Source organism: Hydra viridissima, unplaced genomic scaffold (assembly GCF_058129835.1).
Source record: "Hydra viridissima isolate aposymbiotic clone 2 unplaced genomic scaffold, HvirCarnegie_v1 scaffold_8, whole genome shotgun sequence".
In the NCBI taxonomy this organism is placed as follows: Eukaryota; Metazoa; Cnidaria; class Hydrozoa; order Anthoathecata; family Hydridae; genus Hydra; species Hydra viridissima.
In genome coordinates this window covers 11,147,718-11,162,973 of record NW_028324307.1, presented here as the reverse complement: position 1 = coordinate 11,162,973, position 15,256 = coordinate 11,147,718, and the positions used below count along the sequence as shown (strand labels likewise).

General features: G+C 30.5%; 2 protein-coding genes, 1 long non-coding RNA gene and 1 pseudogene across 4 annotated transcripts in view; 2 read left to right on the top strand and 2 right to left on the bottom strand.

Moving 5' to 3' along the window:
• Positions 1-19: 19 nt before the first annotated feature.
• LOC149885064 (uncharacterized) lies at positions 20-1,360 on the bottom strand (annotated as a pseudogene).
• A 1,581-nt stretch (positions 1,361-2,941) lies between these two features.
• On the bottom strand, positions 2,942-4,357 carry LOC149885063 (uncharacterized). Its single transcript, XR_016454881.1, has 2 exons — positions 4,147-4,357; positions 2,942-4,035 (listed from the first exon to the last, which is right to left on the bottom strand). It is a non-coding gene; the product is annotated as an uncharacterized LOC149885063 (long non-coding RNA).
• Positions 3,092-15,256, top strand: part of LOC145186829 (uncharacterized) — a 30,186-nt gene continuing 18,021 nt past the window's right edge. The window contains exon 1 of the mRNA XM_090095517.1: positions 3,092-3,223. The gene's annotated coding sequence lies outside the window, so the exon portion shown is untranslated. The remainder of the gene's footprint in view (positions 3,224-15,256) is intronic.
• Positions 4,666-6,366, top strand: LOC149885062 (uncharacterized). Of its 2 annotated transcripts, none has more exons than XM_090095522.1 (3): positions 4,666-4,761; positions 4,833-5,003; positions 5,125-6,366. In XM_090095522.1, the coding sequence occupies exon 3, from the start codon at positions 5,224-5,226 to the stop codon at positions 6,154-6,156; it is 933 nt and encodes a 310-aa protein (XP_089951648.1). In that variant the 5' UTR covers positions 4,666-4,761; positions 4,833-5,003; positions 5,125-5,223; the 3' UTR covers positions 6,157-6,366. Both variants share the same exon structure in this region, with proteins under 2 accessions (XP_089951648.1, XP_089951649.1).

Genomic DNA, 15,256 nt, shown 5'->3' with positions numbered 1-15,256 from the left:
AAATACAATAACTGTTTTACTAAGCAAAGTATTGTTGTAATATTGGAGGTTGACAATCAAAATATTCGGATACTATATTTCCATACAGACATGTATGAGCATTTTGTAATAATGCACATGTAACATATATTTTCCCAACTGCGCTTAAGCCAACTTTCTGCATTTTTTGAAAATCCACAAGTTTAAAGTAGTTAGAAATAAGTCCAAATAACCATTCAACTGAAACACGAACTGCACTCATGGCCTTATTATAAGCATGCTGGTCTGGTGTTATGTTTGCATTCCGAAATGGTGCTTGCAAATGTACACTTAACGGATAAGCTGGGTCTCCATATATGCACAAAGGTTGTCTGTTGAACCAAGCATGGTTTTCCAGTTGAACTAACAACCCAGACTCATACAGCATAGTAGCATCGTGTTTCCTTCCTTCGTATGGCCTGCAAAATTGCCCACCAAACCGTTAGGCAATACTAAACTTTGATATTTGAGAGCATGCTTTTTTTTATGGCCGTTATAAACAACTCTTTGATCAACTTCAGGTCTAGCGATTCCTCGGACTGTACCATCAATAAATCCAAAACAATTATTTAATGGGGATCCTTTTTGGTAAATGGCATCGCAGTATTCTTTCAATTTTTGAGGTTGGAGGATAGGTTGATTCCAATTTTTAAGTCTATGACAGTGGGTTTCATACATAAAATCAATTACTGTATTAAAAATAAGGCATATCTCAGTAGGGTTTCTTCCAAATAAGGATGCCATATCCGTGTATCTACACGGAAAAGCAACTCGTTTTAGTAAAACACAAAGTCCTTCTAGACCACTGCATACTGTTCTCTGCGAGGTTATAATTTTTTCTGGTAATCCAAAAACAGCAACTAGGGTGGCTAGATCGTTCTTCTTGAAACGAAAATCAACTTGACACTGTGCGTCATCAAAATTGTTAATATCAAACCTGTCATATTTCCAATATGGATATGATTCACGAGACTCGTTTAACTCATTTAAAATTATATACTCTTCGTCATCAATTAAATCGTCAGCATAACTTAAAAGAACTAATTCTCGTACGGATTTCAAACTGTAGTTGGCCGCCATATTTGTTTACGATTTTTGAGCGCGCGTTTCACAACAAATGCTAAATCGTGGAAGTTACACGACGCACTGATTGCGCCACGCCGTTGTCAAATAATGCCCGCGTCTTGTTGCTAAATCTCCTTAAAAACACTTGCGAAACGCGGCTAATTACAAATATTTAATTACGTTTCATGAATCAAATACGTATAATTACCTAGGTAACTAAAATACTAATTATTTTAAGTATAATGATATTGATAAGTTTCAGTTTGTAAATTTTCATAAATAAACCTAGACTTTCATAAAATATACTAAAAATGCCTTTCAATTAACAAGAGTTAAATAATGAACATAACTTGAACATCATAAACTTTCCCATTTTGGGGGAAAAAAGAAAATTTAGAGCATGTAAGTCATTTGTTTGGGATCATGTAGATTTGCTTCAAAAAAATAATACATTTGTAATATGTCAATATTGTAAAATGGAGTATCCCGAGGATAATAGTAAATGGAAAATAAAATGGTCCGGCAATTCCACAAGCAATATAATTTGGCACCTAAAATCTGTTCATAAAATATTTGGACCATCGAATTGTAATGTCAAAAGACAAGAACTAGATGTTCTTTACGATTTAGATTTTGAAAAAAATGAAGAAATAGAAGTTGATGAAAACAGCTACAGTAATAAAAGGTTTACATTAAAAAGACAAGAAGTTATAACTGAGAAATTGCTTGATTTCCTTCTCAAAGCCAATATGCCGATGTGCCTTGTAAATCACCAATCATTTATTGATTTTGTTAAAAGTTTAAATCAAGATTACAAACTGCCTCAACGACAAACAATATCATATACTTTAGTTCCGAAAATGGTAAGTATTTTTTACAAATATATATATATATATATATATATATATATATATATATATATATATATATATATATATATATATATATATATATATATAGATATAGATATATGTAGATGTAGATATATATAGATATAGATATTTTTAGATATATAGATATATATAGATAACTATGTTATTTTAAGTATGAAAGAGTAAAGATAAATGTACAAAAAGATATGAACGATTTATCATATGGTTCGCTCACACACGATATTTGGACTTCAATTTCGCAAGAAGCCTATTTAAGTGCAACTTTTCATTATGTTGATAAAAATTATCGTCTTTGTAGTCGAGTTCTGGGTTTATATTACTTGACCGAATCACATAAATCTCCATACATCACTTCAAAAATCAAAGAAATATTACAAGAATGGAATATCGAAAATCAGGTACACAATTATAGAAAATTAACCCATAGATTGCAAATGCAGTGAAGGCTTGTAGAAACCTACATTTTTTTCAAATATATCACAAGAAGAGTATGGATTATAAAATTTTTTTTTTTTAATTTAGGCTCTATACGCTGTAGCAGACTCTGGATTTAACATGAAAAAAGCTTTAACAGATTTAGATCCTCTATTAAAATATTTTCCATGCGTTGGTCATAAAATAAATTCATGCGCAGTCGATTTTTTTAAAAAATTTAATACTGTGAGGAGGGAAAATGATAAAATTGAAAAACATTATCTTTAAGTTTTACCCGACTCAAGCTAATAACATTGGAAGGAAGAAAAGAGTGAGTCAACCAAGAAAAGACGTACATACAGAGACTTATTCATCATGTCGTATAAATAAAACACGAGAAAACTAATGAAGCAAAAAAAAATAAAAAAATAACCATTAAGAAAAGACGTACATACAGAGACCTATTTACCTGTCAAGTAAACTAATGAACTATAAAAGCTCAAAAAAAAAAAGAAAGAATCTGGCAGAGAGAGAGTGTGTGTTTTTTATGGGAAGACAGTTTTTAAAGAGAGCTTTTATTGGGAGAGTTAAGAGAAGAAGAATTAGAGTTTTTAAGTGAAGTCTTTGGGAGAAGAGAAAGAGTTTTTGAAGAAGAGATTTAAAAGAGAATTTTAAGAGAAAGAGTTTTAAGAGATTTAAAAGAGGAATTTATGAGAAAAAGAGTTTTGAAGATTTAATAAGAAATTTATGAAAAGAATTTATGGAAAATTTAACAAGAAACTTATGAGAAGAATTAAAGGAGAATTTAAAAGAGAACTTTATGAGGAAAGTTGGTAAGAAAATATTTGAGTAACTTTCAATATGCGTTATTATGAGAATTAATGTATTGTTATATGTACAAGTTAATATTAAGAGAACATATATATTGATGAGAAATATTTGAGAATATTTATTAAGAAAAACAAGTAAGAGAAGAAGAACCAGTAGTAAGTACTTTTGTTTGCATTAAGATTATTAATATTATTGTTGTTATTACTATATGCGTAAAATATTGTTATTAAAAAGTATGATGCTCTAACCGCACACCTTACTATAGCCGCGCCGTAATATATTACCTGAGGGACCGAACATAGGAAACATTTAATAAAACCCCCCAACCTTGTTTCCAACCTCCATATACCTTCTCACAACCCAAACCTAGCCCTTTCCTAACCAAATACTCCCCAGACCATCAACCTAGCTCCCAACCTCCATATACCTAATCCAACAATAACACTAAACCCAAACTTCCCCTTCCCCTTCCCATTCCCCTTCGCCTTTACTGCAAAAGAAGAAAACATAATATAACAAAAAAATAAATAAATATAATTAAAAAATCCACTGCCCTCACACTGGAGGTCCTACCGAGATTTATGTATTCACTCATTTCTTCATAAATCAGTGAACTTTAATTATTAATCATTTTCGAAAAAGTAAAAGTGAATTAACATTTTTAATAAACATTTAAAAAACAGTTTTATCAACATCAAAAATGGCAAGTCATTCAGGTTCACCTCATAACAACAATAATATTAATAATCTTAATGCAAACAAAAGTACTTACTACTGGTTCTTCTTCTCTTACTTGTTTTTCTTAATAAATATTCTCAAATATTTCTCATCAATATATATGTTCTCTTAATATTAACTTGTACATATAACAATACATTAATTCTCATAATAACGCATATTGAAAGTTACTCAAATATTTTCTTACCAACTTTCCTCATAAAGTTCTCTTTTAAATTCTCCTTTAATTCTTCTCATAAGTTTCTTGTTAAATTTTCCATAAATTCTTTTCATAAATTTCTTATTAAATCTTCAAAACTCTTTTTCTCATAAATTCCTCTTTTAAATCTCTTAAAACTCTTTCTCTTAAAATTCTCTTTTAAATCTCTTCTTCAAAAACTCTTTCTCTTCTCCCAAAGACTTCACTTAAAAACTCTAATTCTTCTTCTCTTAACTCTCCCAATAAAAGCTCTCTTTAAAAACTGTCTTCCCATAAAAAACACACACTCTCTCTCTGCCAGATTCTTTCTTTTTTTTTTTGAGCTTTTATAGTTCATTAGTTTACTTGACAGGTAAATAGGTCTCTGTATGTACGTCTTTTCTTAATGGTTATTTTTTTATTTTTTTTTGCTTCATTAGTTTTCTCGTGTTTTATTTATACGACATGATGAATAAGTCTCTGTATGTACGTCTTTTCTTGGTTGACTCACTCTTTTCTTCCTTCCAATGTTATTAGCTTGAGTCGGGTAAAACTTAAAGATAATGTTTTTCAATTTTATCATTTTCCCTCCTCACAATACCAAACGATATACCAACTGTAAGGGTATGTACTTTTTTAAATTATTTTTAATATTATGTTTATTATTGTTATAAATAAATATTGTAATGTTATAGGGAGAAATATCATAAATATAAAAAAGTTTAATAAAGATGACGAATTACGAACAATCGAGATAACAGAAGCTGAAGCTCGAAAATATGAAGAAATTAATTTACTTAAAGATAAACTTAATAGCTTGATTGCAAAGTGCAAATCATTAGTTGGTTTATTTAGACATAGTGAAGGTAATTATTTTATACAAACTTTTCAGAATTAATGTTTTTGATATTGTTAGAGCATAAATTATTGATTACATTATTCAGTTCATTATTTATTATTAATTAATATCTCTATATTAAAATATAGAGGATTAACGAAAAGACTTAAAAACAAGATATATTACAATATGACGTAAAGATAAAATTAGTGCAAGATGTTAAAACAAAATGGAATTCAACATATGAAATGCTTGATTCAATTTTTTCAAATAAAGATGCTTTATTATCTATGAAATATGAAAATGGTGCTGAATGCATTTTTCATTATGTGCCTTCAGATGACGAGTTTATAATAATAAATGATTTTGGATATTTGTTTGAATCACTAAAAGATTTGACAATAAGCTTAAGTGGTCGAAATTATCCTACAGTTTCTTTATTATTTCCAGCTGTTTACAGTTTATTGAATAGTAAAATAACTAATATGGAATTCTCTGCAGATCTAATAGAAGCATTAAAATTTCAGTTACTAAATTCTTTAAAAAGTCGCCTAAATTATATATTAACTGATGATATTTTTGTGGCAGCTACTTATCTTGATTTTCGATATAAAAAATTTGAATTTGTGGAAGATATAACCCAACGTCTTGGTTTAATAATTCGAGCAAAAAATTTTATTAAAAAAATATTAACACCGCAGATGCAACAAGTTAATTTGTCATCGCAAGATGCCATTCATTTAACACCATCAGTTCCATCAAACCAATTGTCAAATAATGTGAGTAATGGAAATGCACCAAGACATAAAAATATTACTTTTGTATCACAACTAACGGATAAATTTTTCATAAAACCATGTACTAATCTGCTTGTGGATCAAATTCATCAAATAAACTTGGAATTCAAAAAGTATGACGGACATTTAATGATGGTTAATGAGAGAAACAAATTAGCTATAGAAGAAAATGGGTGTATGGCTTTTTATCAAACAGAAGGTGACACCTATAAACTTATAACGCTAGCTTGTAAAATGATTTTGTGCTTAAGTGCAACATCAGTTGCATCCGAAAGTTTATTTAGTGTAGCAGGAATTATACAAGATGAACAAAGAAACCGGTTACATCCCATGCTTTTGAGTATGCTTAATTTTATAAAGTTTAATATTATGCAGAAATATTAATTTCAACTTTCAATTAACTATTAACGATTTTTATACATTGATTTTAGCAACACTTTTTATTACATTTGTCAAATAATTATCTTACTAACGAAATAATTATCTTAATAACGTAATAATTGTTTTAATAACGCAATAATTAAACTTTTACTAACATGTTAACATTAAATAACCAAATCTTAAATTTTAATGAAAGATTTTTTATTGCAGAAATTGAGTTGTTTTGAATGAGTCGGTGTAAAAAATGAGGTCATTATCGAACTAATTTTTAATGTAAACTTGTCATTAGTGTAACTCAAAGCAGTTTTTCTCCTGTTCCTTTCTTTATATTCATTACTTACCCGAAGTTGTGAGAGAGCAGTTAATTAGTCCCTGAGCCAGTAAGTTAATGGAAAAAAAGAGACGGTTTTATACGAATAAAATTCCGTGATTGGGAAACAATGCTTCAGTTGAAATAAAAAAAAAGACATAATTTAAGTACGTACGCTTTAATTTTGATCCTCCCCTTCCCCTCAATTTTCAACATCCCAGCGTTATTGGATATTTAATTATTAATTATAAATACTATAAATAACTTTGGATATTTCTGCAAACGTTTCAGTTTAGTGTCACAAAAACAAAGTCTTGATATGATTTTAACTTTTTAACGATATGAACGTCACAGCGTACAAAATCAAAGCAAAAATTAAATTAATCATGTACGCTCTTATTCAAGTGATGATGGGTTGATATTGATAATTTTTCTTATGAAAAACCCTTTTATTTTTCTAATCATTGTTAAAACAAAAATGGAACAAGATTACAATTAAAACTTTAAAATTAAATTTAAGCACATCTTATGATAGAGTAGAAAAATATTCATTTTAAGAATAGTAAGCTGACCAGTGCTTTAAATGTCATGTCAAATAAGTTAAAGAGTGTGAAGATATCACAAGAAAAGAATAGAGTTGAATAAATTTTAGAAATTAATTCACTGTTAGTGTAAATTTATTGAACTTTACAGCTTGTACATTTGATAATGATTTTGAAAACAAAACACAAAGGAAATTCTAGACATTTTTAGCTGATTTTATGTATGAAATGGGTTTTTCAACACACAATACATGTTGACCAATTAAAAATCACATGCAAAAGGTTTTCAACACATTTCTTTGTTTTGCTCACAAATCCTCAGGACTAAATCCATGTGTAGAATAAGCGCAATTTTACTAGAGTAAAAAATGTCAAGATTTTTTATAATTTACATCAAAAAATCTGTTAAAATGTCTCAACTAATTTCTAAGGTAGTAGTTTAGTTAAAAGAAAGCTTATGGGACACTAATAGTACTGTCATATAAGATTTTATATAGAAAAAGGTCCATATGGTGTAAATAGGGCTCATTCAAGAACAACAGTATTGACCCCCGAAACCAAAAATTTTGGTAAGAACATCATAATCCTTAGGCCGGGTGAATAAAAATGAGCAATTGCTTTTACTCAGTAATTGGTCAGCTTTAGGTGAATAAAAACTTCAACCACTTTTCTTAAGTTTTTATTCACGTAAAATTGAGCAATTACTGAGTAAATTGCTTACATTTACGTGAATAAAAGTATCAGAAAAACTGCTGAATTTTTTGTTCACGTAAAGCTGACCAATTACTGAGTAAAAGCAATTGCTCATTTTTATTCACCCGGGCTCTTATTTTACAATGTTATTGGTATATTCAACTAGAGCACATGTGTTACCCACATTATGGCCTGGGGGCTTGTAATAGGCAGTAATTAGTAAAGTTTAGCACTGGAAGTGAAAAAATCAACAAAAAATCAATACTAAAACTACCATAACTTCTGTTATACTGCAGGAATTGGGATAAAATTTCACCCAAATTTTGGTATTGGCATAGGGTACATTGCCACCAAATTTTATTGGTCTATGATTAATAGTATGGATTTTATAGCGGTTTTGCTATGTCAAAAAAGAAGGTAAATTTTTTCCATTTTTGTAACTTCAATGTCACTTTTTTCCCGCGGACGTACCTAAAAGATTTTAAAATTTGCTCCAAGTGACCCTGGGATGTGTACACTATCACCCCATATAAGTGGCATTCTTGGGTCAGCTAGGTTGGCAATATTGGATTTCATGATAACAGTGACGATGTATAACTAATATTTGAATTTAAAAAATCTTTTTAAAAAAGCAAAGTTTTTTGAACTTACGAAGCAAACGAAGTTAACGTTTTATGAGGATAGAGGAGGAGCAAGAGAATTCCCAAATGCAGCTCATTGGAAGCAAATTCATGCAGTTTATAGCGACCACAATGGCACTCATATACAAATAAATAGCAGAAACCCACTTTCAAACTTGAATTTAAAAAAAGAGTGACAACTTAAAAGAGATTTTTTTTGAAACACCTGTTTTATCGATCATGTTTATTTTTATATTTTTTTCAAAATCTCCGTGAACTTTTTACAGAAACCTTGTAAGAAGAACTTCTTGTAAAAAGAAACATGTAAAAAGAAATTCTCTCATTCGTCATAAATACGAAAACCATTAAACATTTAGTACAATTAAATTTTAAAATGTCATGCTATTTACTTTAACAAAGTGTCATGCAATTAGGTTTACCAAAGTAATTAGTTTAATAAAGTGTCATGTCATTAGATTGGGTCTCATTAGGTTTTTCGAAGTATTTTATTAAGCTTTGATGTAAGATCATATAAGGTTTAATATGACGTACTAGTATGTCAACGGATTCTGACAAAGGGAAAAAAGATTCACTTAAAATCTTTTTTTTTTTTTCTTCTTAACTAACGTAAACTATTTCACAAAGTTTTCTTATATTTAGATTTTTTTTTCAAGGTGGTTTCCAAATTGATTTTCATTCTTGTATCTTTTTACTACAGTTTGAACTTCATCGTCTGAAAGTAATACAAGCAGTAGATTTTAACGATTTCCCTTCATTCTGAAGTGTTTTACGTTCTTCTGCAGTTCTTCTTTACATTTCAGAGGAATTTTCACCGCCACTTTTTTAAATGAACTATTTTTACATCATAAATTACTCAGGGATATACAGTTTAGTTTAAAACTATATAATTCCACGATGACACTTCCCTGAACGTGAGCTGTACGAACATTTTTTTTTCTATACCTTTTATTGTATTACCATTATTTGAAAGTCTGTTCATTTATCACTGAATATTATTTTTTAATCTAAATCTTAATGCAAAAAGCTGGATATTAATTTATCTTTATTTTTATCATTTACACATTTGTTTTTGCGAGCATGTCCTTATGTACAACAAAATCCGAAAAAATTTATCGAATGTACGCACACTTTTTTATTGAATATTCGAACACTTATTTCCGTCATTATCATAAGTTTAGCAAACAAAAGAGAATTGATATTTCCCTTGACTTGTATCTTTAATTCTGTGCAACTCACAGATCTATGCCCAATTGCTCAAATAACAAAAGCATTAAAGTTTGCTCCTCTACTTTTAGTAATTTAGAGAAAAAGTTCAAGAAAAACGTAAAAAAAAAAAAATTACATACCATGTTCATATTGACAATAAAACACAGTTTAAAGTGATTTGGCCTGAACCATGTTTTTTTTTTGTGAGAATGAAAGGGGTACAAGTTGACCTTAAAATGACAAAAGAAATCTAAGAAATGATCTTGTTTTAGCTGAACATTGAAAGAGGTCCAGACATAAAGATGACAAAGGAACAAAAAATCTAATAAATAAATGGTCTTCAGAAAATATTTTGAAAAATTGAAGTCATTTGATATTGAACCATTCACACTAAAATATATGTTCACAACAAAATGGTCTTTTGACGTAAAAAAAAAATTGAAAATACTGTTTTAGCGTGAAAATCATTTACCCATTGGAATTAGACGTTGCCAAAAAAAGCCATTAATTAAAATTTTTATGGTTTTATTAATTCGTTCCACGGTCGAAGCGCCACCAAAACGTCGTTATTCAAAAAATAATACAATGAGTTTGTGTAATATTTTGAGTTCGTACATTCTTCAAAATATACTTTATAAACCAATTAACAAAAATACATTTTTTATTGCCCATTAAAATGGTGGCAGAAGGTTATGAGTAAAACTCTTCAATTTTGAGATGACATCAAAAGGAACTTTTTAAGGGCAAAAAATACAGCAGTCTGAGCGAGTTTAACGTCAACAATGGTTAAAAAGTTGCATTTGAAATTGGATCTCTAGCAACCCTAATTGTTAATTCACGCACGATTTGGGATTGTCCAATCATAGCAAAATGGTGGCTTAAAAAAGAATTAAGTTATTTCAGAGCAATTATAAAAAAATTATGAAAAAAACCAAATTAAAAAATGGTATAAAAAAGAATGAAAAATTACTTTTATTTAAAAGAACATCTCAGAAAATGAGTAAATTTATAATCCTTTTCGTTTTGGTTTCATTTCAGCTCTTGGTGAGTTTTTTAAGCCTTTTTTTAGCGTTGTCTTTTTTTTTTTTTTGCTTCTTTTTCAAATTATGGCATTCTTAAATCTGAATGCATTTTCTTTTTCAAATTATGGCATTCTTAAATCTAAATGCATTTTCTTTCAGCTGAGCGAAGCAGCACCGAATGGACGTGATTTGAAGTAAGTGTTAATTTTTCCAATGCAAAATTTAAATTGGTTAATGAAAAAAAAGCAACTTTAATTTTATTTCATAGCAAAATTTGACTTTTTTTTTAGCTGAATTTTTTTTTTTTTTTAGACAAAAAGACAATGATAATGAAGATGGATCTAATGACGTAGATTATCTTGATTACCATTATTTTATTTATTTTTCGGTGTAAAGATGTTCAACAATTGAGTGTTTTGGAACATTCTTAAAAATTTCCGTATCAGAGTTTTATTGCAAATGTTTAATTTAGGAAAAAGAAGGACAAGACGACATGGTATATGGTGGAAAATACGGTGGAGGCTACGGTGGAAAATACGGTGGAGGCTACGGTGGAAAATACGGTGGAGGCTACGGTGGAGGCTACGGTGGAAAATACGGCGGAGGCTACGGTGGAGGCTACGGCGGGGGGTATGGGGGAAAATACGGTGGGGGCTACGGTGGAGGCTACGGCGGAAAATACGGTGGTGGATATGGGAAAAGACAAATGTAGGACGTTAACTACTTATTTAAATACAAACTTTAAAGTTAACTAAAATATTTACAAATGATACTTGAATCATTTTAGAAATGAAGACGAAGATGAAGACTTTCTTAAGAAAGACGTAGCTTTATTATACTATTATTATTATTAGCTCTCACTAATTTTCTTCATTAATTGAAAATGCAGGAGTTAAATATTGTTAATTTACATTTAGGAAAATGATCCATTAATATATGGAGGTTATGGCGGTTACGGAGGCTATGGAGGCTATGGAGGGAAGTATGGCGGAGGCTATGGAGGGAAGTATGGCGGAGGCTACGGAGGCTATGGAGGGAAGTATGGCGGAGGCTATGGAGGGAAGTATGGCGTGGGAAAATAATGTAAGTTATAATTTAATGCTAATTTCCTTAAAAGTTCTACAAGTTCTCCCAAAACTCAGTTTTTAGAATAATTTAAATGTCAGCCGAGCGGTTTGAACGAAAGACTTAACAACTTAAAGAGTAAATTTTATTACTGAACTTTCTTGTTTTTAGGAACAAGATTTCAAGACTCGGAAGATAACAGAAGCAAAAGATGGTCTCTCTTCCCACGAATATTTATTGAGACGTGTCTGCAGATTTTCTTGTATATATTGTAATTCGATGTCTTTTAAATAGATCTTTAAAATTAACGCTCCTCACTTTTCTTGTTTAAATAAGTTTCGTAAATTTAAATAAGTTTCGTAAAATCTCAAAAAAACTTGCAGGTTTTTTTGGAATGTCATAAAATTTGTTAAACCTCCCAACAAGCTCTAAAGTATTACAGCCGAAATATTAAATTTTAAATTTTCTGCAATGTTTTCTGGACAGATTGCTGCATTTTTGGTCAGGAAATTCACTTGTTAGCTTGGAGGTGTGAGATCCAGGATAATTTTATTAAGGAAAAATTTTATCGAGGTTCTAAAAATCTTTCTGATAATGTTTAAATTTTGTAGTTTTAAAAAGGAGGGGCATTTACTCTCCGATAAGTTCCGAATCCGGTAAAAGCGGGTTATAAATAGATTATCAAAACCGAATTCTTAAATTTGGTAAACCTTAATTTTTTCAATATGCAAAATAGTACTTTTACGTCGACTGCATCTGGAGTAAATTTTATAATTTACGCCTTCGTAACACTACAGGTTTCGTGAAAGTGCAAAAATTACAAAGTATCCGCAATATAAAACTTTTCGTTACGCGCTGCTTGACAAAAATGAAGCACAAGAAAGTTTGAGCAAGTCGATATTTTTTTAACATTAACACCCTGGATTTAATGCGTCGCGTATTTTTACTCAAAACCGAAAAACTGCTAAAAATTGCAGGGCGCACCGTTCCAAAAATTTAAACTGAAAGTATAAAAATTCGAAAACTAAAAGCATTTCAGAAAAAGTTTTTATGCAGTAGTGTTCAAAAGTTGTTAAGCTGTTAAATTTTATTAACCCGTTGACGGACACTTGCTTCTATAGCCGTCAAAGCGAAGTTCACTATGTGGCATGACGGCTATAGCCGTCTAAAACGAAACGGTCGTTTTTGGACACTGAGGCTAAAGCGAAAAAAAATTTTCCTTTCCTGAAAATTATTAGCGAAAAACATATTTTCAGCGTTGTAAACAATGTTATAAACAGGGAATAAGGAAGGAAACGTCATATTGCTGCATGAATTGCATATCAAAACCTGCATTGTGTCCTGCACCATGGCACTATGCATCGCTTAGCGGAAATAGGATTTTGTGCATATTTTTTAGTGATTTTTCATATTTAAACTTTTTAAGTTTTTTTTTTTTGCATTTAGTTTTTAACTCTTTATAAAAAAAAAATTATTTTAAGTTTTTTTAAACTTCTGACATCTTAAGGTTTTTTTTGAGGTTTTAAAAAACTCGCATTTTTGTTAAAATCCTTTCAAAGTATATGATAAGTGTTAAATTTCTATATTATTTTTATGCGAAATTAAAATAATCATGTATTTAATTGAATGTAAAACTAGAAATAGAAAAAAAGGGTTTTGGCATAGCATTTTTTTGCTGATTTTTTGATTTCTTAAACATTGATTGATTTGAGCATGTGGTCACAGAGGTCGCCTCGTTTTTTTTGAATAAAATATAGCTACTGCGAATTGAATTTACTGCCATGCAAAAAAATTGAGGCGACCCACAGTGGAAAATAAAGGTGTGTTTCGGACCAAAAATCGATAACTTTTTTGTTACTAAAAATAGAGATTTGAAAATTTGCACAAATGTAAAGTAGTATATGACGCTTCTAATGAAATACTTTTTGTAAGAATTATTTTGTAATACAATATTAAAAATAAATAAATAAAAATCAAAAACTTCAAAATTGGCAGTTTAATAATTTACACTTTAACATAATTCTTTACAAATATATGAAAATATCTTAAAGTTATTAGAAACGACGAAAAGTACATAAAATGCTTACCTACTAATTATAGAAATATTTAAAACAGTTTCTAAAGAACAATTTTTAAATAGTTGTTTTTATGAAATAATGTATAGGTATGTTAAAGGTACTATATCACAACTACATCCCAGTGGGCATGCGTCGTCCGCACGACGACCCACGGACGTCCTAAGGACGTCTGGACGTCTAACGGACGTCCTACGGACGCCGCGCGGACGACGCATGCCCATTGGGATAAGGACTTTTAGTTCCTGAAATCAGTTCGTTGACTTTCAAAAGCTGCAGAGTATCTTCATCAAGTTCTTTCACATTTTTGTTATACGGTTTTCTAATGCTAGTGATGTACGGATCGGAAGTGTACAGAAGGGTATGAAATACATCCTCATTTGTAACTGATCGAGAACATTTTCTGGCATGATGAAGGCGAAATTTTTTATAATCCTTATTACAGGATTCTTGCGCATCTTCTGAAAGTTGACCGATAGGAAGTACTGCAAAATGCTTTATGATATTTTCTCCGTGAAGTAAGATTTTGTGTACTGAAGATGGCATATAGTACCATCCATAATTGGTCACATAGATTCGGGCAGTTTCTACAGCATAACTACCAAAACTTTCAGCATTTATCATAACACCTGAGGAGAGAGCTTGCAGAATTATGTAAAATCGCTTAATCAAATTTTTATCCACTCCAGTGATTTCAGCAGAGCAGCTTGCATTGTAAAAAAATCTTCTAGCAGTATTACCGTCATTGGTATTACCACTTACTTGTCTTGGTTTGTCAATGATCAACCCTAGCTCTTCACGAAAACGTTTCTGCACCAAGATCTTCTTCTCTTGCTTTAGCCGTTTTTTTTCTTCACTTGTGGCTGCCCATGTTTGGAAAGAAAGGTTGTAAGAAATATGTAATATCATTTCCATACAACGAATCCAGGCATGTAATGTAGACAATCCGTATTGATACGAACTTTCATTTTCAGGCCTAGAAGCCACTTTAGTCAAATCGTTCATTTGCCGTGGAGTAGCTCCACATATTGTACATGTAGATCCAGAAGGCGTATCCGTTAATACCTGAGCCACTTTTCCATCTATCATTGTTAGAAAAAGCTCATGTTTTACCTGAACACTTTTACCATTTTTATTAATTATAGACGGCCGCAAAAAGTTTATTTGGCTCTTTATTTCATCTACAACGGCTTTAGTTTTCTCGGGAGTCTCTTTGCAAAACTATGCATATAGGTCGACAAAAACGAACTGATGAAGGTGCCGGATTTTGCCAAACAACTGCGCCAGTTACTATATCAATTAGTTTGATAGGCACCAAAGAACTAGTAAACAAATTTGCATCAGAAATAAGTTCAGATTCCTCTGGAAGTTTCTGCTTGTATTGGCTTTGGCCAGAGGAACCATCACAGCCCCATTTACTATATAAAATGTTTGAATTCAATACTGTACACGGAATCTATAGTCAAAATTCTAGCTACAGTGTGATCCAATAAATCTTGCAGTTCCAGAATTTTCGCATGTGTGTTCGTAATTTCTATTGCAGAAGATG

What these genes read in the sequence shown, in the direction of transcription:
- LOC149885062 (XM_090095522.1), top strand. Translation starts at nt 5,224, where the DNA reads ATGCTTGATTCAATTTTTTCAAATAAAGATGCTTTATTATCTATGAAA.